General features: G+C 39.0%; 1 protein-coding gene across 1 annotated transcript; it reads right to left on the bottom strand.

The window, feature by feature from the left end:
- Positions 1-1,332: 1,332 nt before the first annotated feature.
- On the bottom strand, positions 1,333-19,592 carry LOC149007903 (U4/U6 small nuclear ribonucleoprotein PRP4-like protein). Its single transcript, XM_089166087.1, is given in 7 exon segments — positions 1,333-1,535; positions 8,471-8,552; positions 8,659-8,856; positions 8,942-9,395; positions 17,767-18,416; positions 18,418-18,747; positions 19,327-19,592. Coding segments are annotated over 6 exon segments (1,791 nt in total). The 5' UTR covers positions 18,736-18,747; positions 19,327-19,592; the 3' UTR covers positions 1,333-1,446.
- Between the last annotated feature and the right edge of the window lie 2,070 nt (positions 19,593-21,662).

The raw sequence follows: 21,662 nt of genomic DNA, 5'->3' as shown, positions 1-21,662 counted from the left end.
TGAACCACGGTAAATCTCTATGTGTTTTCATTTGTTTCTTTTTCAATTCCTTATTTCGTAGTGCTCGTCTTTTGCTTGTCTTCCAAATTATTTCTGCAAGGAATCCTAAACTTATTCAGTCTTTAGATTGGTCGATCCTTCGCATGCCAGCTATGATGGATCGAGCCCTAGTCCCTAGTATCAAAAATAAAGCTACAAAAAGTTGTCTAATCTCTGTAATTGGGAGCATTATGTTAATTGAACCTTCCAAAACAGTAAAAAAGGTACCCAAGAGAAAAGCCTAAGTGTATAAACGAATTCTTTTTCCTTTTCTTTTACTACTAGTTTCGTGTATGGTGAAGCAAATTTTTCTTAGCCTGTTTCAAGAACATAGCTGCATCACTGTAATTTGTACATTATCAAAGGATATATATGATACTCTTGTTCCTGATACAATTTGTTTTAGCACATTTCCAACAACTCTAGTTTCATGATGTTGTGTATTTTCAACCATTTTCTAGAAGATTTTTGAAGGTTTGGAAGGCCTTCTGGACTGGGCCGCACAGGAAGCCAGTATTTAGAAGTCTCATTTTCCCCATTATCAACCATCAGCAGGTTGTAGAGACGAATGTATGAACTCTGTTGCCTTCAGAAAATTCCAGAGTGATTTAGTAGCACTATAGACTTGTAGAAGTGATTTGTGATGGTATCCACCATCTATTATATCCTACAACACTAACAACATATCCTCCTCCCAACTAATTTCAGTTGGCAACAAGGATCCTGGCTGTCCAATCAATTCTCTTCGAGTGATATACCTTCTGATGAGGTTCCAATCACTTTATTTAGCTTATTTTATTGGAAATAAGCTCTGGGTTAGGCTTATATGGAATTGGTTAATAAATGCCTTTATTTGCTTCAGGTGGAAAATCTCATCCGGCCAGAAACCAACAGAAGCATAAATAGAGATGGAACCTATGTGTGAACTAAGACACCCCCTTCCAACATAGCTGCAGAATTATCATTGAATTGCCACCTACAAAATGTTCACTGGTAAATATGCATGTAGAAATATATGTTTTCTTAAGAAAAAGGAAATGGAAAAAATGGAGTTTTGATGTACCCAGATCATCATCTCGATTGGAGGAGGCAACAGCCTCAAGTTAGCAAGCATTCAGAACTCAGCCTTGTGTCAAGAATCCAAGGCATGAACCTCCATTGCTCCTTAAAACATGGAATCCAGCATACAATTTTCAGTGAACATCACAACTAGGGATTCCTGAAAATACCCTTTCCCCACCATACAGAAAACCCAAGAAACCCCCTCCCCCTTCTCTCTCTCTTTTTTCCCCTCCCTCTTTTTTTTCTAAAGCGAAAAAGGAAAATGGCACCAGAATGTTTAACCAAGGGTCTGAAAGAGGTCAACATCAGTTTCTTTCAAAATGGCAGGAGGAAACAGTTGGTTACTTAATCAATATCCATATCATTTTCCCTCTCACTTCTGCTTGACCATAGCTTGATAGTCCGATCATGCGCCACTGTCGCAATATGTCCATCTGCCACCAGGTTACCAAAAATTGAAAAAAAAAAAGGAGATAGATTCAGCTGTAAAATTCATATTGTTTTCAATATAGGCATCAATGCGATACACATGACATAGAAATGGATGAAAAGGAAAAGCACAGGTACCCACTAACAAGGCATGTGGTTGTGGTATTCCTTCATGCATGAGGATGTACGTTCATATAAGGCTAACCTTTTTCATTTTCTCAGTATCTATGCAATAGGTTTCGTAAATTACAACAAAAACAAGCCTTATCCCAACCAAATTGGGAAATCATGCAAAATCCTTACATGATTGTGGAGGAAACAATGACAAAAACTCATGAATAGAAAGCCCAGTAGATTCCTAGGATTTTCATATGGCTAAAAACACAGCACATGATAAATTTCAGTATAATGTGTTACAATAATTGGAAAATATTACAAATATTAATCACACAAAGTAATATGCTATCATATAATGTAGGATAACAATTTAAAAATACAAGTATACACATTTAAAAACTAAAATAAAGAACAGCATACTATTCACAATATGACTGATAAAATATAAAAATTTTACTTATCTAAGAAACACAGAATTAACAAACATGTTTTCTAAAGTTAGCCATGGCCACAACTAATTTGTGAATTCATGATGAGCATGAATAGTAAGTCGGACATAACTTTCTACTGAAGAAAGGTGCATCCATGGAATAAATTTCAACCAAAACGGTTGAAATGCCTTCATTTTCAGAAAATGAGACCAAATTGCATTTATTCCATCAAAGTACAAAGTTTTGATTGACGATACGAAATTTTGGAACCAACTGAAATGCTACATTCGTTGTTATAAAGCTTAACCTTTTCTAGTTCCGCCAATGCGGTTTCGACCCTTTTCCACCATTTTCTCCGATTTCTTTTGGTTTCTACCCTCCTTTGAGCTGATTTTAACAACTCCTTTGCATTCCAACTCCACTCTTGCTCCTCCATTGTTGGATTTTTGAGAATCAAATAAGGTGAGTTAACAAAGTTCCCCATTTTTTATGTTTGTTTTGTTTATGCCTCAAATCAACTTTAGATTGCTTTCAAATTGAAGTATGTTTAGTCTAGAGTGTTTATCTATGATTATGTGAAGTTAAAAGTAATTTTTGGGTATTGCTACTATTTTTATTTTTCTGTATTTAAACATTATGTTCTAAAATATGTATATTCCTAAAATAAACATGTACACAGTCATGTAGGAGCTTCAAATTGATGAATGTGAGGCACCATCACTTGATTGAAGTTGTGATGGAATTGAATCAGCTTTTTGTTGTTAAGTATTAATTTTAATTGTTTGAATAATATTAAATAGTAAAAATATTAATTAATTTTTGTTATATATTTAAATATAGGAGATTATTTATAAAAGCATGTATGTTAACTTTGTTGAACTTATTGGAATGTTTTTCAAGATACTTAGTGTGTATTTCTTGTATCAAGCACTCTCTTTGAAAACGTCAGACATACTTTGGCAACACGGGAGGCCACTGACGGCCCATAGAAAGAAGAGTAAGCGCAATTATTGCAAGAAACAGATAGGAGGAGGTGGAAGCACTAGATTAAAGGAGCATCTAGTTGGGGGAATTAGGGATGTAACATGGTGCGAAAAGGTGCCCACGGAGATCAAGAAGGCAATGGCCTTATACTTGGCTACGGAAAGCAAAAGAGGAAAACAAAGAAAATACAGAGGGAGTAGTTCGAGGACGCATGCCTAGATGGCCTTCTAGAGCTAGAAGATCAGGATTTTGATCTAGAGGAGCCAGGAGAGTATGCATGTGAGCCTGACTTAGATTCCGCACAGAAAAGGAGGCGATAATAATGAGTATGGAGGAGGCGAGGATTGATGAGATAAGGAGGCAGCAAAGGGCTATAGGTTGTGGGTCCTCTATAGAGTCAGCAAGTATAGGAGGCACAAGCAGCTCCCAAGTCCCTATAAGGAAGAGTTAAGAGTGTGAGGGGGGAGATTCCTATCCTATAGGCCTCAACACGTAGCCGTGCTTCATCAGCACATGCTACAGATCCGAATCTTAAGATTCTTCATAGTGATCCAGCCCTATTTAGGAGGCCAGAGCAAAAGCAAAGGAAGTTGAAGCACTTGTGGGGGAGTTTGAAGGAGAACGTGGGGATGGCTTTCTCCAAATGGGCCATGTACCATAGTATTACAGCACATACAGCCCAAGGGTCCTACTACAGGGATATTGAGATAGCCTGGGCTGGGAGTGGTATACGGAGGCCCACCCCACATGAGATATATAATGTGTATTTGCCTAAGCATAAATAGGACTTGAGTGAGTACATTGATGATTGAATCCTATGTGGACTAATTATGGAGTGACTATGATGGCTACTGGTTGGACTGGTCCCACTACATAGTCCATCAATTTTATGTTGAATTGTGATAGGAGAACAATGTACCTCAAGTCAGTAGATGCAACCAATGAGAAGAAGGATGCAAATACATCTACAAATTGTTGAAGCAAGTGGTGAAGGAGGTTGAAGTGGAGAATGTGGTCTAAATTGTGATTAATAATGGCTCTAACTTCAAGAAAGTTGGGTTGAAGATGATGGAGAACCCCATGTATCAAAACATGCTTCTACTTCTAGTACTAATTTTAATTTTTAAATACATATTACATATACACTTTATGACTTTATGTTGATGACTTGATAGTTCAGTAAATCACTATTAATTTGGACAGATATATGCTCCTTTGGATTCCATGTGCTACTCATTGCATTGACCTAATGCTAAAGGACATGGGGAAGGTCAAGATTGTGAAGAAGATCGTGGAGCAAGTCTGACAAGTTAGCACCTTCATCTATAACCACCCCTATGCACTAAAGATGATGAGGGACAAGTGTCAATGTGACTTATTGAGGCCAGGCATAACCAAATTTGCTACCAATTGGATTGCAATGCAAAACTTTGAGAGTAGGAAGATTGGCCTTAGGTCCATATTTGCATCAAAGTAGTGGTTTAACTGGGAGGGTTCTTCATCCGTAGGAGTAAGGAAAGCACAGCTCACCATACTCAATAAGACCTTCTGAAATAATGTGAGGGTGGTTGGTGAAGATACTTGAGCTTGTGATGCATGTGTTGAGGATGGTAGATCAACAAAGAAGACATACTCTACCACACTTATGGGCTATAGTAGATAGGATGAAGCAGCAAGTTGCTCAGATCTACCCACAAGGCAACAAGAAAATCCTCGACATCATCCAAAAGAGATGGGAGAAGTAGCTACAACATCCACTACATTATGCTAGAAAGTTGTTAAGTCTAGTAATCAATTTAATTTTCATTATATTTATCACACTATTGACTATTCCCTTTTATTTTTGCTTTTTGTTATACAACATACTATCTAAATCCCAAGTACCATCACAAAGGCACGCTTAGGATGAAGCAAGATTTGATAAATACCGTCCAAACTGTAGTGGAGAGGTTGGAACCAGATCCATCTAAACAAGCAATCATCCTTGTGGAGGTGAGATTGTGATTTGATATTCACAATTGATACTTCTATACTAAGTCATTAACCTAGTTTTTTTTCTCACTTTATATATTAGATGAAGGCATTTACGGATCCCACTAGGAGTTTCAGTCGGTCCATGGCCATACCAGGACGAGAACCCACCCCTGGGAGTAAGTTAGTTCAATGTATATTTAATTAGTTATATTCTATCTTTCAGTTAATTACTTGGGTATTTAAATGACTTCGAGTCTATGTTGGTTGCAGTTGAATGGTGGTTGCAATTTGATAGTGACTCACACCCCGCATAAGCATGATTGCATGCAAAGTGCTCTCTCAGACATGTTCTGCCACTAGTTGTGAGCGAAATTGGAGCACCTTCAACCTTGTCCACTCAAAGAGGCACAACCGATTGGGTCTGAAGTGTCTAGAGGACCTTGTTTGTGTACATTATAATATGAGACTAAGGAAGGATCACATTAGACAGGGGATGGACAGAGAGTAATATGATCGAGTTGGCTAACACAGTTGGGATGGATGATGATGATAAAACCCAATAGTTGAGTGGATTAGGGACAATGGAGAACCCTTCCTGGATGAGGAGGGAGGAGGTTGTCCCAATAGACATATTGCAAAGAAAATGGGGGCTAATGTGGATGACTTCCTGGCCCAGAAGGGGAGTGCACATGCAACACCCGCCTATCCCTTCGTGCCACACCCTAGTGCATCCACCCAGAGTGAAGATTTGATTATTTGGTCCAACACTGAGGATGATGCAATTTTTGGCATCCCCTGACGACAACGATGACGATGATGATGATGATGGAAGGGATATTGAGGATATTGGACCTCATGATCAAAATTCCGCTGATCCTAAGGACAGATCACCACCACCACCACCAATATGAGAGAGTGAGGGATGGGGAGGACGACCACCAAGATACACGGTGAGAGTCACTTCACGCATGCGACACAAGATTCAAACCATGGTGGAGCTACATCTCAAGGCTGCAATGTTTCGTCAACATATTCGAGGAAGGGGAAGGGGCAACAACACAGATATGGCATGAAGGACATGCCATCATATGGGTCTGATCGTCCAACTAACACAGAGAGTTTGTTGGGCTCTATGAGATCGATGAGCATGGTATAAATTTTAGTCGAAATATCCGAAAAATTAGAAAACAAGACGAAATTACATTTATTTCCCTAAAGTCCAATGTTTCAACCTAAATGCACCAAAATTTCGGTAACCTAAGTTTTGGCCGAAACAACACATGTGCAGGTTATAAAATCAAATGTTGAAACTCCAGAATTTCGACCTTTTGCTAGTTTTGGCTCTCCAGATTTTGCTAGATTTCGAAAAGAAAAAAAAAATCAGTTTTTCTTGCTTTCATCCTCATTTCACCTTAATTGTGCAAAAAAAAAGAAAAAAAGACTTGTGTTTTGGCAGCACTCAGAAAAGAGAAGAGGAGGAGAAACTAGAAGCACATAAGCAGAAAAAGAAATCACAGAGAAAGAAGAAGCAGAGACGAGAGATTTGAGATTGAGAGAGAGGAGCAGAAGCAGAAGCAGAAGCAGGAGAAGAAAAAAAAATACAGAAGAGATAATTGAGAGACAGAATAAGAGAGAAGAAGAAGAAGAATTGAGTGGAGAAAGGAGACATACCTGAATCTAGAAGCCCCAACCATCACTGCAGTCTATCAGCCGTCAGACTATTGCAGCCTTCCCCCTTCGGTTTGAATCTCGACTCCCATTGGTAAACAAACTCCTGAACCCACGACTCTTTGTTCTATTATTTCATCTAGTTTCCATCTTTCTCAAACTGCCCCTCCCTTCTATCCTATTTCCTTTATTTGTTTGTTCTTTTTTATTTTCCAATTTTACTCTCACTCCCATATGTATTTTCCAACTTTACTCCCTCTCCCATATGTTAGAATCTGGTGTTTTAACCCATTACAAGTTTGCCATCCATTGATAGATTTACACCTATTCACAATTTTGCAATTATTAAATACTTTCACTTTTTTACACTTTTGCCATTATTAATAGACTTACACATTTTTTTATTCAGCCATTACTTAAAACACTTCCATTTATTTACAATTTCTTCCACCCACCTACGGAATTTCCTCCTATTTCCACCTTGCATATATACTTATTTATCCTTACAATTTCTCACCATTACCATGCTATGTATATGTAATTCTATATTATGTAACTATGTAATACAGTTGGTATCTAGGTCCTAGTCATATGAGAGTATATATACTTGAATGTTAACTTTTTAGTGGTTATCTTGGTAAAATAGAAATTCCATTGTGTTTATTATGCTTAAAATAGGTGGAAAACAAGAATCCAAACCATTTGAAGGTCGTAGAAGGCCCGAAACATAGGTTCGAAACTTCAGAAAAAAGTCCAATGTTTCGTCCAAAATTTCGATCGAAACTAAAAAATTCCCCCTTCTCTTGGGTCGAAATCTTAGTTTCCACTGAAATTTATTCCTTGTTAATGAGCATAGATGATTTCAGAGGCTCCACCTTTAGAGGATCCGAATGGCATAGACTCGCGAGGTCCCAGTCATATGATACTGCTATGGAAAGTGTTGGTTCTACTTTTGAGTCAACCTATGGACCTTATTGTATCCCTCCCGGCTATCAGACTTAGAGTCAGCCACCAATGAAACCTTATGGTTATGGAGCTTATTGTGTCCTTCCCACTCTCTGACATCAGAGTCAGCCACTAGGACCTTATTATGATCATGGACATGGAGCTTATGTTGTCCCTACCAACGCCCAAGGTGCTTCTTCATTTGTTGAGCAAATCTTCCACACTCTCTCTATACCATAGCCACCACCACCCCCTCCATCAGTAGTTGAATCAGTTAATTATCTAGAGATTCCGAACTTCCCACCATGAGGACATCTTAGGAATGTGGATGAGGCCACATATAGAGCTGCATACGTCGACAACTATATGGACCATACATCATGAGACATGTATTGTGCTTGGTATTGGGTGCAGAGGGAAGAGGGAGACATGTATTAGGCAGACTTGTGCTTGAAAAATATTCTATGTTCTCATATGGTAGTATATACTTGAATATTAACTTTTCAATGGTTTTTTTGGTAACCTAGTAGTTTCATTGTGTTTATTATGCTTGAAATAGATAGAAGGCAAGAATCCAAAGCATTTTGAGGCCATATAAGGCACGAAACTGAAGTTTGAAACTTCAAGGAAAAAGTCACAAGTTTTGCTCACAACCTGAAAATTTCAGCCTTTTCTTGAGTCAAAATTCAAGTTTCGACCGAAATCTGTTCCTTAGGTGCATCACAATAATTTTTTTTTTTTTTAAATCAACTCATTCAACTAAAACATTACAATGAAAGGTACTAAAAACTACTCGATTACAAAGTAAAAGAAGAACTCACCTCCCACTATGTCTAATGATGAGACTTTTGATTCATGTCCAGCTAATGTCTTAACAGGTTTGAAGTCTCGAGCTGACCACACCTGAAAAAATAAAACCCATCATGGTGAGATGAAATAAAATGCAAAATGAAAAACCCAAATGCTGGATTTCTAAACGAGATAAAATGATTATGGAAGGAAAGAACACCTTAGCAGTCATATCATATGATGCAGTTGCCAGAAAATATCCTTCCTGGGGCTCAAATTTTACTTGTGAGATAAGGTTTGAGTGGGCCGGTATTACATACAAGGATTTCTTCTTTCTCAAATCCCAGATTCGGCAGGTATTGTCCTCACCACCAGAGGCTAAATGATACCCATTGGGAGAAAAGCTTATCCCAAGGACCTGAAAAAAGACAAATATTTAGAAAATCCCTTGTGTGAAAAACTTAGTATCTAACAACATAGTCTTGTATACATCATGCCCTCACCGGCTTAACATGGCCTTCCAAGGCAAGAATGCTTCTCCCAGTACGAAGGTCCCAAACTCGCACAAGTGAATCTAGCCCACACGATGACGCTAACGATCCATCATGGTGGAAACATATACTGTAAACGCTTCGGCTATGACCTTCTTGAAGAAGCAACTCAACACCAGTTTCAACATCCCACAATCTCCAAGTCTTATCAAAGCTAGCTGTTCCTAAGTACTTCCCAGATGGATGGAATGCAAGACGTCCAAGACGATCCAAATGGCCCTCGAATTTTCTAAGAACAGAACCTTCAGTATTCCATAACCTAGCAGTTCGATCAGCAGAAGCAGTCGCTATGGTGTCTTGGACAGGAGAAAATGCAACATCAGTTGCACGCTCTGTGTGGCCCTTTAAAGCAGTGACCTTATTTACTTGAGGCATTGCCCACAATTTAGCAACTCCATTCAAAGCACTGGAAAACAACAGCAAAAGCGTAAATAGAACTCATGCTCATCTTACGAAAACATTACCTTATATGCTGTAGACCTTGGGAAACCATCTAAGAGCATACTTTGATTGGTGAATGTTGGGAACTACCTCTAAGGTAACAATAAAAGTACGAACCAGGTCTGTTTCTGTTAATGCCATTTATCACAAGGAACTCTGGTTTGACAAATTTTAAATAAACAATGATTTTGTCGCAACAAAAACGTGTGGGTCGTTGACCATGGGGGTTACAACGGATCAGCAAAACAGAAGAAAATACAGAGGAATATACAACATGGTGGAAGCACCCAGAATCATACCATGCCATTAGCCATAACTCTTTTTCTCTTGCTAAAGATAAACAAAAGTTATTTTGATTATCAGTAATCTGATAAGCATTCATTTACCATTATTTATTTAATTTAATTCCCCATACTTATTTAATTAAAGAGAGCTAATTGAGTATTTTTGTGTATTTTTCGGAATAGGTGATTTTGGATATGAGATGGGTAGTTGGCAAATAATTAGATATTGGTGTTTAAATCTGGCTTCAATCTTGCTGCCTAAGAAATCTGAAAGTGAGATCTGCCAATTGGCGGTGGGGTCTAAGGCAATTGGATATCTGAAATCGGATAACGCCCCTCGTTGGGCTCCCTGTGGTGGTTCAGATCTTGGCGTTGAATATCTCCTTTCCGTGGTTTTCCAATTCGAGAATAGGTCACGGAGGGGATTCTTGTGTGGGGAGCTAGCCCCGGGCCGCTCTCTCTCTCGTTCTGGGGCCCTTGTTTCTCTTTATTTTTCTTATGCTTTGTAATTGGTGCTGTTCCTTTGCTTTGGGTGTAGATGAACCATGTTTTTTCTTATTTGATTGTTCTATCTCTTCTGTTGTTGTGTTTGGTTTGGCCGTGTTCTATCTCGCCTGCGTCGCTTCCCCCCGGTCTTGCGGATAGGGCATATCTAGAGCCATCCCTATTTACTTTGGTGTAGTTATTCGATTAGGAGCATTGGGGATTCGATCCCAAGATCTTCACATATTCACAGCGCGTTTCATTAGTTAATGATTTAGTTTAATTTAGTTTTGTTAAATTCAATCTTGTACTTAGCCTTTAGTTCCCATGTTGCCCCGTCTTAGCTAGATTGTTGTTTTTTTGTGATTGGTTGCGCCGTCATAATCCCACATACAGAAAAGTCAAATCAAGGTTTACATGAACCATAATCTTCTCTAACAAAGTTAGGTATTATGATATACACAAACAATGCTTTACAACACTGATGGATTTTCCAACCTGGTGCAAACTAAGTGAAGAATGGACCCTGATTGACATGCATGAGTTGGGGTTGGGTAGAGGCCACTGGGCTCATCCATCTGGTGGATTTATTCGTAAAAGGCCAAAACAGAATGTCTAAATATAGGCTGATATGGTAAACTGAAAAGTTTACTGCTTTACACATTCCAAAGCTCAGTCAGCAGCCTAGTTAGTAAGTTGTTTTACGTGTCCAAGTTTGGCTAGATTTCCATGCCTTAGAAAATAGTGTCAGCTGTCTAGTTTGAATACAAGTCCCATTAAATACTAATGTTATAATAGATCATGATAAATGTGCCTCGCTTTATATCTATACATACAGCTGTAATACCCCATCCTGCTGTTCGGTTTTGGATAATGAAATAGCTTGGTTCAGTTCATTGTCTTGCCAATGACCATACCAGCAGCAGCTGGAAGTTTGAAGACTATGACTATGACCTAATCCTTCCCCCCCCCCCCCCCCCCCCGAGGCACATATAGTGCTCTCCCCCACCCACAAGCATTTTATTCATTTTCTCTCTTAACTGGAATTCATCTTTTCCATCATTTTTCTGAGTTTCTTTTCTTTCTCTTTCTAATATACTAATCTCTCTCATATTTACTGACATCTCAAAGCAGCATACTATAAGTTTGCAATATTGTGTCCCCCGTTTCTATGTTATTTATTCAAGCAAATTACATGCACCACTCTAAGACTCAGTATATTTTACATGTAACCCGGTGTTTGGAAGTTTGCATCCATACCCATGAAATCTGATTGATGCAGGTCCAGCGCCAAATTGGCCGACTTCCTAGTTCCCTTTGAAATCAACTTAGGATTGATAGATATGGGTGTTGGGACTTTGGGGGGTTGTGGTGGTGGGTGTTTTTTTTTTTTTTTTTTTAGGGAGAAGAAATTTTTTTTTTTTTTTTTTTTTTTTTTAATTTTATAAATTTTTCCAACTAAAGGTATAGGGGGGGAATAGTTTTTTTGTTTTTTTTTTTTTTTTGTAATGTTTGATTTCTTTCAAGGGTTGGGTTGGCCTTTTAAGTTTAGTTATAAGAGTCCTATTTGAATTTGGATTAGTCTGTTGAGTACAACTAGGAAAATCAGTTTCTAAGTCCTAATTTCACTAGGGCTTGTTAGTTAAGGCAGCAACTGAAGCCTGGCCATGTAACTATGTAAGGAGAATATATTTGAGAATACAATTAATAAAGGGTGTGCTGCTTAAAAGCAAGGTGTTAGCAGAGCTTCTCATCAATAGTAAGGGACCTCCATCTGATCAAGTAAGCAATCTAAGGTTTTCTATTTGATGGATTCACCTTCAGAATGCTTGCAGCCTAACTTCACTATTCCATCTCCATCACAGCCTACCAGACTTGAGTTACAAGTAACAAGTCAGCACTTATTTCATTCCCCTTCCACTCTTAATTTTTTGTTTTGCAAACCCTACCCCTTTCAGCTCTTCTTCTTTTCTCCATAAACCCTATCTTCTTTTCTTCATAAACCGTAGTTCCTTTGCTGCCCAAAATTCCCAAACCCATCCTAAAATCTAGTTCCTTTGCTACCCTAAATTCCCAAAACCCTACCTTAAACCGTAGTTCCATAACTACCAAGTTTTTCCTTCCAGAACCCTAACAAACCCTAATCCGTGGGCCTTATGACCTAACCCTAATCTCAGCAATCAAAGAGAAACAGTCCAGCTTTCAGGTACCTGAAATATTCAGAAACAGAGGTCCTAATCTTATGAATCAAACCTAATCTGGCTGAAACCCTTGAAACCCTAATTTTAATCTCAAGCTAAGGTTGGTTTTGACCAGATCCCGGAAGAACTGGGGCCTCATTCACTTGAGGCTACACGCTGACACTGTTAACAAGGTGTTAGTTTTGAAGTTTTGAAATGTCAATGACATTTTACTTTTCTTTCTCATGTCTTATTTTTTCTCCTGTAGCTCTGCCCACAGCCATTTGCTTCCTCTTTCTTCTTTCAAAGTATGTGTTGCATCTAACAATGTCATTTATATCTCTCTGCTTACAAAAGAACTCCAAGGCAAGATCTCTCTATTTCAGGTAAACACTTCAACCTCTGGCTCTCAATTTATCCTCAAAGTTTTTCACCCAAGTCCGTTCCTTCCCAGTTGGGTTCATACTCAAAACTTACCCAATCGATCTTCCTCAATAATCCTTTGTCCAGCACAATCCAAAGGAATCAGGAGATCCCATAAATCTGCAGGCACTGGATTTTGGCCAGGAGTAAATTGTGAATGGAAATATCCAAGAAAAAGTTTGCAGCCGCACTACATTGGCTGCTCTTAGGCTCTTAGCTTCAACACTAGTAACTTCTCTTCCACTTTGTTCCTGCTCAATTCTTTCCCAGTGGTTACACTCAGTAAAAGGAGAGCTTATGAAGGGGATATTATGGACAGTCAAATGAAGAGAACAAGTGAGCTATTGTGATTATGTCATGTAAAAGATTGAACAACTACCCACAGATTTGAGGATCTAAGGGTTAATTTTACAAGGACAGAAGGGAGGAAAACAACTGGAGAAAGATAAGGATGTGCTCCCGAAGTCAGAATCATTGAAAATTTTCTGAGTTTCCCATTTCTTAATTGCCCATCAATACAGGATTGCATTCCATACTCAAGACACCCTGCAGGTACAGATGTTTCATGCCACAGGCAGTAGCCAATTCTGAAAGAGGTTTCATGCCTTTCTCTTCTTTAGCTTCCACTTCCCTCAGGACTTCAAAAATGGATCTAGTGCTTCTCAGGATCTCATTGTCCTTACAAGTTACAGTCAGATTGGTGTGGATGCTCAAAATTGACTTCATAGGAACTTTTTTTGTTGGGTTTTTTCACTTGCAGTCTTGCTCAACAAAGATGGGCTCCTCTCCATTCCCTTCAAAAAAGCTTCATGAGATGATCTTTGCTTTACATGATGGTGAATGGGGTTGCTGTTGTGGCAAATTGTTATTCTGGCTCTCAAATCCAGCCGGCCATTCAGAGATGAGATGGAAGTCGAGGAGATGGGTTCGGTTCTGTATGGCAAAGGCAAAACTACACTAGTGACAGGTAATATAGCCATTTAAGAATGAGCTTCAACTAACTTTTAGTTTAATGGAAAGGGCGAGGTCCATGTAAGTTTCCAAACAACAGGGGGCTACATGTAAAATAAAAGATACCAAATGTAATTTCCTTTCTTATTTATTTATCTATTTTTTCCTTCTTCTTCTATCTTTTCCTCCAATATCCTCTCATCAAACAAATATTACAAATTGATTTCCTCTCTTTGCACCTTAAATTTTCCTTTAGTTCTTCCATCCAATTCAGTTCCACAATTTGATTTCCTAACTGGATGTTTAGATCTGGACTCAATGTTTTACTTTGTTTAGAATTCTGAGCTCAAATCCATAATTTAACTTTGGAATCAGAAACATTTCTCCATGCTTGATTGTTTTATCTAGTTATGAACCTATTTATAGGTCTAACATGTTGGTATTATTAGTACTTGGGCGGCTTGGGCCCATTACAGCAGTGGGTTGTGCAGGGTTTTTAATCACCTGGTCAGCACAACCAATTCAACCTTGAAAATGAATGGGCCTGTACCTCACGAAGAGAAAATGAAAAACACCATAACCATCTAGAGCAAATTAATGAAATTCAAATGAAACAAAGGGAAATGGCAAAGAGAGCATGTAGGTTTCAGACAATCCAACTCAACCATTACAATCTTCTTTTCTACAACAACAACAACAAGAAGAAGCCTTTTCCCAACTAAATGTGGTCAACTACATGAATCCTTCAGAATTCAGATCTTCCTAAACCAGTAAGTACACCACAGTCCCCCTCCCAACCCCAAATCCCCTTCCCTACTCATCGCAGACACCCCTCCCCCTTCTCTGAACCTTGCGGCAGCAAGTCCCTACCCTTCCCCCTCAGTCTCACCCTTCCACACCCCTCCTCAACCTTGCAGCAACCCCTCCCCAGACCCTTCTCTCCCTTCCACCTTCTTTCCCCTCTTTCTTGATCTTGCTGCAGCATTAAAGAAGAAAGATGAAAGAAAAGAAAAAGGAAAAGAAAGAAAGAAGAAAAGAGAAGAGAGAAAGATCAAGAAGGAAACAAAAGGGCCCAAGATCCATTCAAGAATCCAAGAACTCATTTCAGATCAGCCAAGAACCTCAAAACACTCCCATACTTTCAGCCGATCATCTCTAAACCCTCCCAAGATCCAACCGCCCACTTCCCATTCCCACATAGGGTAAGTCCGGATATCCCAAACCATATCTTTCCCCATCCCATCATCCTGTATTGAATGGTTAAACCCTAAGGCTGCGTTTGTTTGCTGGAATAAAGGTGGGGTGGGAAAATTCTTGAAAAAAAGCAACTTTTTTCTACTTTTCCTAAAATTGTATATTGTTTGGTTGCTTGGGGTGGGAAAGTGAGAGACAAGCTTCCTTGAATCAAGGAAACTTGTCCGGTGAGGTGGCAACCCAACTTTCCCACCCCAAGGCTTTTTAAAACCCCAAAAATTTGGTGGGATTTTGTGGAAAAGTTTGAAAAAGTAAAAAGTGGAACCCACCACTATCACTTTTCCACAAAACCCTTTCCTTTCCTTTCCTTTCCTTTCCTTTCCTTCTCCCTCGCCCCATTACACATGGGGCCCACATGTTTTTTTTTTCCCACCCCACCTTTGCAAACAAACGCACCCTAAGGGGCACCCAAAATCCTGAACTTTCCATCCCAGGGTAAGTTTGGAAAACCCAAAGCCATAATTCTTCCCTAAACCCATCCCAATATTGATATTTTTAAAACTTTAAACCCTAACTTTCCAAAATCCCTTCCTTTCTCAATTAACCCACCCCATTTAGATTTTGTTAAGCAAACTTTCCCCATGTTTTCCCCCAATACCCTAAATCAACCCAAAATCTATCCCATCTTATTGATTGTTAAACCCTAATTTTCGCTAAACCTTCCCATACTGGTTCTTTATTTGCTGGTTCAAAAGGAAAGGATCCTAGAGTAACCCTAAATTTAGGGATTTAATTTCAATATCTCAAAACCCTAGAATTTGGGTTACAATACCCCCCCCCCAATGTAACAAATCAGTTGTATGAATAATTGAATGAAAACAAAGTTAAAGACATTGGAAGTCGTTGAAGGAAACCCACGGCCTTAGTGTTTGCGATTTCCTGCAGTTTCCAGATTCTCTTTCTTTTTCACTCACCTACGGCAGCTTGGATCTTAAGAATTTCAGCAAACTGTTTAAGGTTTCTCTTCTCCAGGCAAGTAAACACCCATTCCCCCACTCCTATCCTCTTCCATCTCTCCTTTCTTCCCCTTCCAGCTTGCGGCACCATATGAGGCAGCCCCACCCAAAATCCTGTGACCCCTAGTTTCCCCCTCCAAATCCCATTCCCTCTTGGATACACCTCCATCCCACCCTAACCAACCTTCAACCTAAGCACCAGCCCCAACCCTAGCTTCTAAACCCTAGAATCACACTCCCCCTTAGCCTCCATCAGAAACCTAATCCTAGGACTGAATCTGACTCTTAGAAAAAGAATTACAGATTCAGTTTCAGTCTAAATTCCTCATCATAAACCCCTGGCCGCAATCATTCAATTCATCACTTCCTCTAACCCTAATAACCCCTACAAACCCTAAGACTTGAAGAAATCCTACAATCCAAACCCTAGACTTTGAGAATCAACTGTGAAACTGTAATTCACAGAATCAGATTTAATTCTCCTACTTATAAGTCCTAGAAACAGCCTGGCTGAACCTTGTTACCCTACCTTTTCAACCCTAACAGTCCCATAAACCCTGGAAGTTCCAGCGGCAGTTTAGGAATGAAAATCCCTAAGCCGCAGGTCATAATTGAGCATATACAGCTGCTGTCTAGTAAGAATTGTTTGGGAATTGACCCAAAACAGCAATGTAAAAACCCTAATGCACTGCTGATTCTCCAAAAGGGAATTCTGAGGACTGGCCCAAACCCTGGGTTACATTGCCAGTAACATCACATCCTTAAAAGGCCTCAAAGCCCAGTCAAAGCTATTTAAGAATCTGTATGTTACGTGCCCAATGAGGCCCACTATAGTGTATGTGTGCTAGATTGAGCCAGCCTAGTATGGGATAGGTTAAAGGGCTTGACTCAACTCATTCTATTAGTTTCGGAGGTATCAAAGCTGGCACCACATCAAGGGTTCGGATCCCGAAAAGGGCTACTTAGGAGAAGGGCTATTTGGAATAGACTGAAAGCACCCAAGAAAGGGCTACCAGCTCCCCCCACCCCCAAACAACCCAAAAAAAAGGAAGAAAATTGAGGGAGCAAAGTGCAACCGTTTGACAAGGGCTAGCTTCCACCAGAATGAGAGTTGTCGAGGATGACGACTGCAAAAGCATGTAGTATATCATGTGCCTAATGGGGCCCACTTTGGTGCATGGGCACTATATCTGGCCAACCTAGCATTAGATATGTTAAAAGGCTTGACCCTACTCATTCCATCAGTTTGGGAGCTTTGGCACATTGGTCGAGTACTTAATAAACTACATTTACAAAACCCTGTATTCAGATAAAAATGCAGTGAATTTACAAAATTCTATAATTTGAAAGCAAGCCAATAGTAGTTTTTAAGTCTACACAGCTCCAAATCACAAAGTCAACAGTATGAAACTTCAAATGTCATATTACGCCCCAAAAAATGAATCATTTTAAGGAATTATAATGAGGAATTCTCAACATAACAATCGCCCAAGGGAAGAGGGGATTCAGATCTTAGTTTGTGTCTTTGGATAATGATAATCCAATGCAGGTTTGTACTTCACAGCGTACAAAGTATAAACACACAAACTTATGATAGAATTTTGAAGACCTAAGATCACTCTGGCCAATTCTAATCATCTCATCAATTTTATCTTTCCAGATTGCAGCTTTTATTTTTGAAGGAAGCAACTAGCCAGTCACTCCACAGTAACAATGATTTGAACAGTTGACTCCTAAAGAATGGAGAATAAATTTAAATGCACAAATCAAATGAACTGAATGAAAGCAAGGAAAAGTAAGAATACCAGGTTGCAAGTAGCTTTCCATCTCGTGAAAATGAACAGCCTGAAAGTGGCCTATCATCACCAATTTCACTGCAATCAAGGGCCAAGGTACCTGCCTGTTTCAGAACTGAATCCATCTCTGCATCAATATCTTCATCTGGATCATTCCTTCTCCTCCTTTCACGTTCAAGTCGCAAGGCAGCCTTCACAATTGAATACCTAGCAATATAGACTCGAGCATCTAAAAGTTCCTTCGACCCTTCAGTAAAAAATGGGTACTCTTGAGGCCCCTCAGTTTCACCCTCACCCGCTGCGGTTGTAGCAGCCTCCTCATCCTCATGAGCTTTCAACAGCTTCTCCAACTGTCCTTCAGTCTCAAGCTTCACCATAATCATCCGTAATCTCTCCCTCCTTTCCATCTCTCTTTCTCCAAAATATGTAATTGGCTCACCAAGCCGACGGAGACGAGCACGGACGGCTGAGTCATTAGTGGGCACAGCAAGAGCATAAGCACGCCGCTTCATCAGAAGTTCCTGCATTGCTTTTTCTTGCCTTTCTCGAATCTGTTTGCTCTCTTCTGATATCTCATAATCAGCAGATGAACCATGAGCAGTTTCATGGTCTGAATCCGAATCAGATCCATTTGCTTCAGTATTTTGTGGGACAGCGGGGTCGGATGACTGGTGGGCGAACAGGAAGTGGTGCCAAAGGGCGGGGAATTGGAGGAGGTATTGAGGGTATTGGAGCTATGGGTGGCACAATTGGTGGTGCGATTGGTGGCAGTATTGGTGGTGGTATTGGTGGTGGGATAACTACAGATTGGGGAAGAGGTACGGGTGTTGCAACAGCAACCGGAGGAGCAGTGGTAATTGGAGGTGGAACAGAAGGCGGATTAGTGGCTGGACTTGAAGTCGGATCATTAACAACTACCTCTGTTGTTGAGGGATCTGCAAGAGATGTGCTTGTATTAGGGTTTTCCTCTTCTTCCATGATGTTCTAAACCTGAAATACCACACACATTATAAGTTCAAAGTGAAGATGGGTCTACAAATTAATCACTAGTTGTCCAATGGGTTTTTGGCCCACATCTAATTTAGTGAGGGAACGGCATACAACTAATTATTTTGTTTTATTTGTTCATACTGTAGCACTTGCAAACTGGAATAACAAACAAAAGAAACTCATTTGGTACATGGAAAGATTAATGAATTATGAACAACTGTTCAATAATGTAGGAAGTCCAAAATATGCAACACTGGAAAGAGCATTCATGTAAATGTTCATGAAAATATTGAATGGAAGATTTGAGAGCTATAACTAAAAGGATATCCTTTCGAAAAAATAAATAAATAAATAAAATAACATCAATTAATGTATCTAGTTTTAAACACTTGCAGGCTAGCTCTATACAACTGTTATAAGAGAGAAAAGTTACAACTGATAGGGGCCTGAGATTTGCAACATCAGTGGGCAGAGGGAGAGGTCAAACGAGAAGCAATACTTCATACTTACAAAACCGAGAGTAGCAGGCTAGGGTTTCAGTTGTAATGGCGGCGGGCAGAGTGCGATAAGAGTTCGTACCTTCAACCAGAAATGGTGATTGGAGTCGATTTGCAAGAGTTAGGAGAAAAATCTTTAGTTCTGACCTAGCTTGGTGAGGAAGAGTGGAGCTCCGTTAGAGTGGAAAAAGAATCGCATTTCATCGAATTGGATTCGTATGCAATCCGAAATCAGAAACTAAAAAACCTTTGCAGTAGAAGTTGGATTTTATGTGGCAGTAACACCGTTCAGTGATCTCCGAATCAAAAAGATGTAGAGAGAAAGAGAGAGAGAAGATAAAGAATATTGAAGATACCTTGTAGAAGAATCTCAGGAGTTGCAGAGAGGAAGAGACGATCTCAGCTGTGAGCGTGTGCGTGCTTGGCTTGGAAATGAAGTTGGGTTTACGATGGGTTTTGGTGGGAACATCTATTTCTGTTCTTGTTTTTTCATTTTTAATCAAATCTATTGATTCTACACAAGTTCCTTTTTCTCCGGCTCTGTTAAACGGACCGGTTCTGTCAATTATCATCCTGCAGAACAGAAATAGGGCCAGAAGTATTCTCTAGAACTGTTACCAAACGATAGCACGTGAGCTGAACATAGGGGGGGGGACGGAAATCGATAATTCCGAATTCCGCATCCGCATCCGTTTAGAGGGTCCGACCGTCCGATTACTAATAGGATGCGGGAAACCCCTTTCATCCGGTATTACCGTCCGATAAAATTATCCGATTAAGTTACTTATTTGGTTTGTTTTCTTATTTTATATATTTTTATTTGAAATTGTGGTATTTTCAGATTTTTATTAAATAACTACTAAAGTTGTAAATTCTTATATTTGAAACCTACACTTACAAATAAAGTGGTAAAGATGTTATGTAGCGAAACTGTATCAATCTATATTCATTGCCATTTAGAATAATTTCTTCAAGAAAATAACTATCCGATTATCATCCGTCCGGTGTCCGAATCCGTGGATATTATCCGTCCGTCCGATATAATAGGTGCGGATTGGTATTCCACTATCCGTCCGATCCGTCCGTTCCCCCTAGCGACATGCAATTAATTTCTACTTCTAAGGGTTAACTCACTTGGCAAAAATGTTTCTTAGTAGAAAATTAGAAATTAAGACTTCGAATTCTTTTGAGACAAGGGACAAAACCCGCCTTAAAAATTATACGTTAAAGCTATCCTCTATATATATATATATTTTTAAATTAATTAAAGTAATAATAAATTTTACATGTTTTCATTATTAGTGATTTTTTTTGGGTACATACTATTAGTGGTTTTTTTTTTATGTTTAGATCAAGTCTGGGCCTCCTCATAGGATGTATTTGTAATTTTCTAAAAAATAACAATACTTTTTCATATTTAAAAGCCTATTAACCATCAAATAGTATAGGCCCTATAGGGCTACTTTGATAGGTTTGATTTCAGGTTACAACTGTGATTTATCGATTATTACATAATGACCCACCCCAATTGGGATTGATATATAGTAAATTCCAAATACAATAGCAACTATAGGCATCAAAAAATATTTTTAATCCAAGACGCTACAAAAATATATCTAAACCCACTACCAAATATCCACTATGGGAGGGACTATAGATTCTTTGGTGGAAATTATGAAGACATGTAAACCTCAAGGTGATCTACTCACATTTCAAAGTTTGGAAATGAAAATTGTGTTTAGTATTTTTATTCCTTTATTCAACATTTGTTGATTTTCTCTCTTAACCCAAACTCAACCCCTTAGAGAAACACCAGAAACAAATCTAAGTGTTTATGAAAACAAAAACACTTTTGTAGGCATTTGACAAAACTATAATTTAGAAGTAAAAACAATACCTATAGGCATTTGATAAAATCTATTTCTTAAACTCCAACTCATGTCTTCCTCCTCTTCCAACACCAACCCTCATTCTTATGCCATAGATGGAAGAGCTCTATCAAAGTATCAACATGATTTTAGTAGGGTTATTATGTTTAGAGTATCAAATTCTATAAATATTCTTCATAAAACTGTTTCACTTAAACACTCTTCTCAAACAATTTTTGGCCAATTTTTCTAATTCTTAAAGCAAACGACGCTAGAAACTGTTTTTCAGCAGATTGTCAAAGGGTCCTTAAATTTATATTTACAAATGATCACATCGCAGGTTGCCAAGGAGTAACCAAAGATGCCAAGCCACAACCCTCTGTATTTACTCATTCTCATATTATCAACAGAATTTGATTCTTCACTTTACACCCAAAGGAGAAAAAAGAAGAAGAAAATGAATCTTCAGGTAGAGGTAGTCGATGATCCTTCATGTTGCTCTTCCTGTAACAGGGCTAGAAAATCGTGTATATTAACTGGAGACCTTCAA

This window comes from Hakea prostrata, chromosome 8 (genome assembly GCF_041222555.1).
Source record: "Hakea prostrata isolate BN-2017 chromosome 8, UWA_Hpros_2, whole genome shotgun sequence".
Classification (NCBI taxonomy): domain Eukaryota; kingdom Viridiplantae; phylum Streptophyta; class Magnoliopsida; order Proteales; family Proteaceae; genus Hakea; species Hakea prostrata.
Note: the sequence above shows the minus strand (reverse complement) of the source record. Positions and strands in the feature narration are given on the sequence as shown.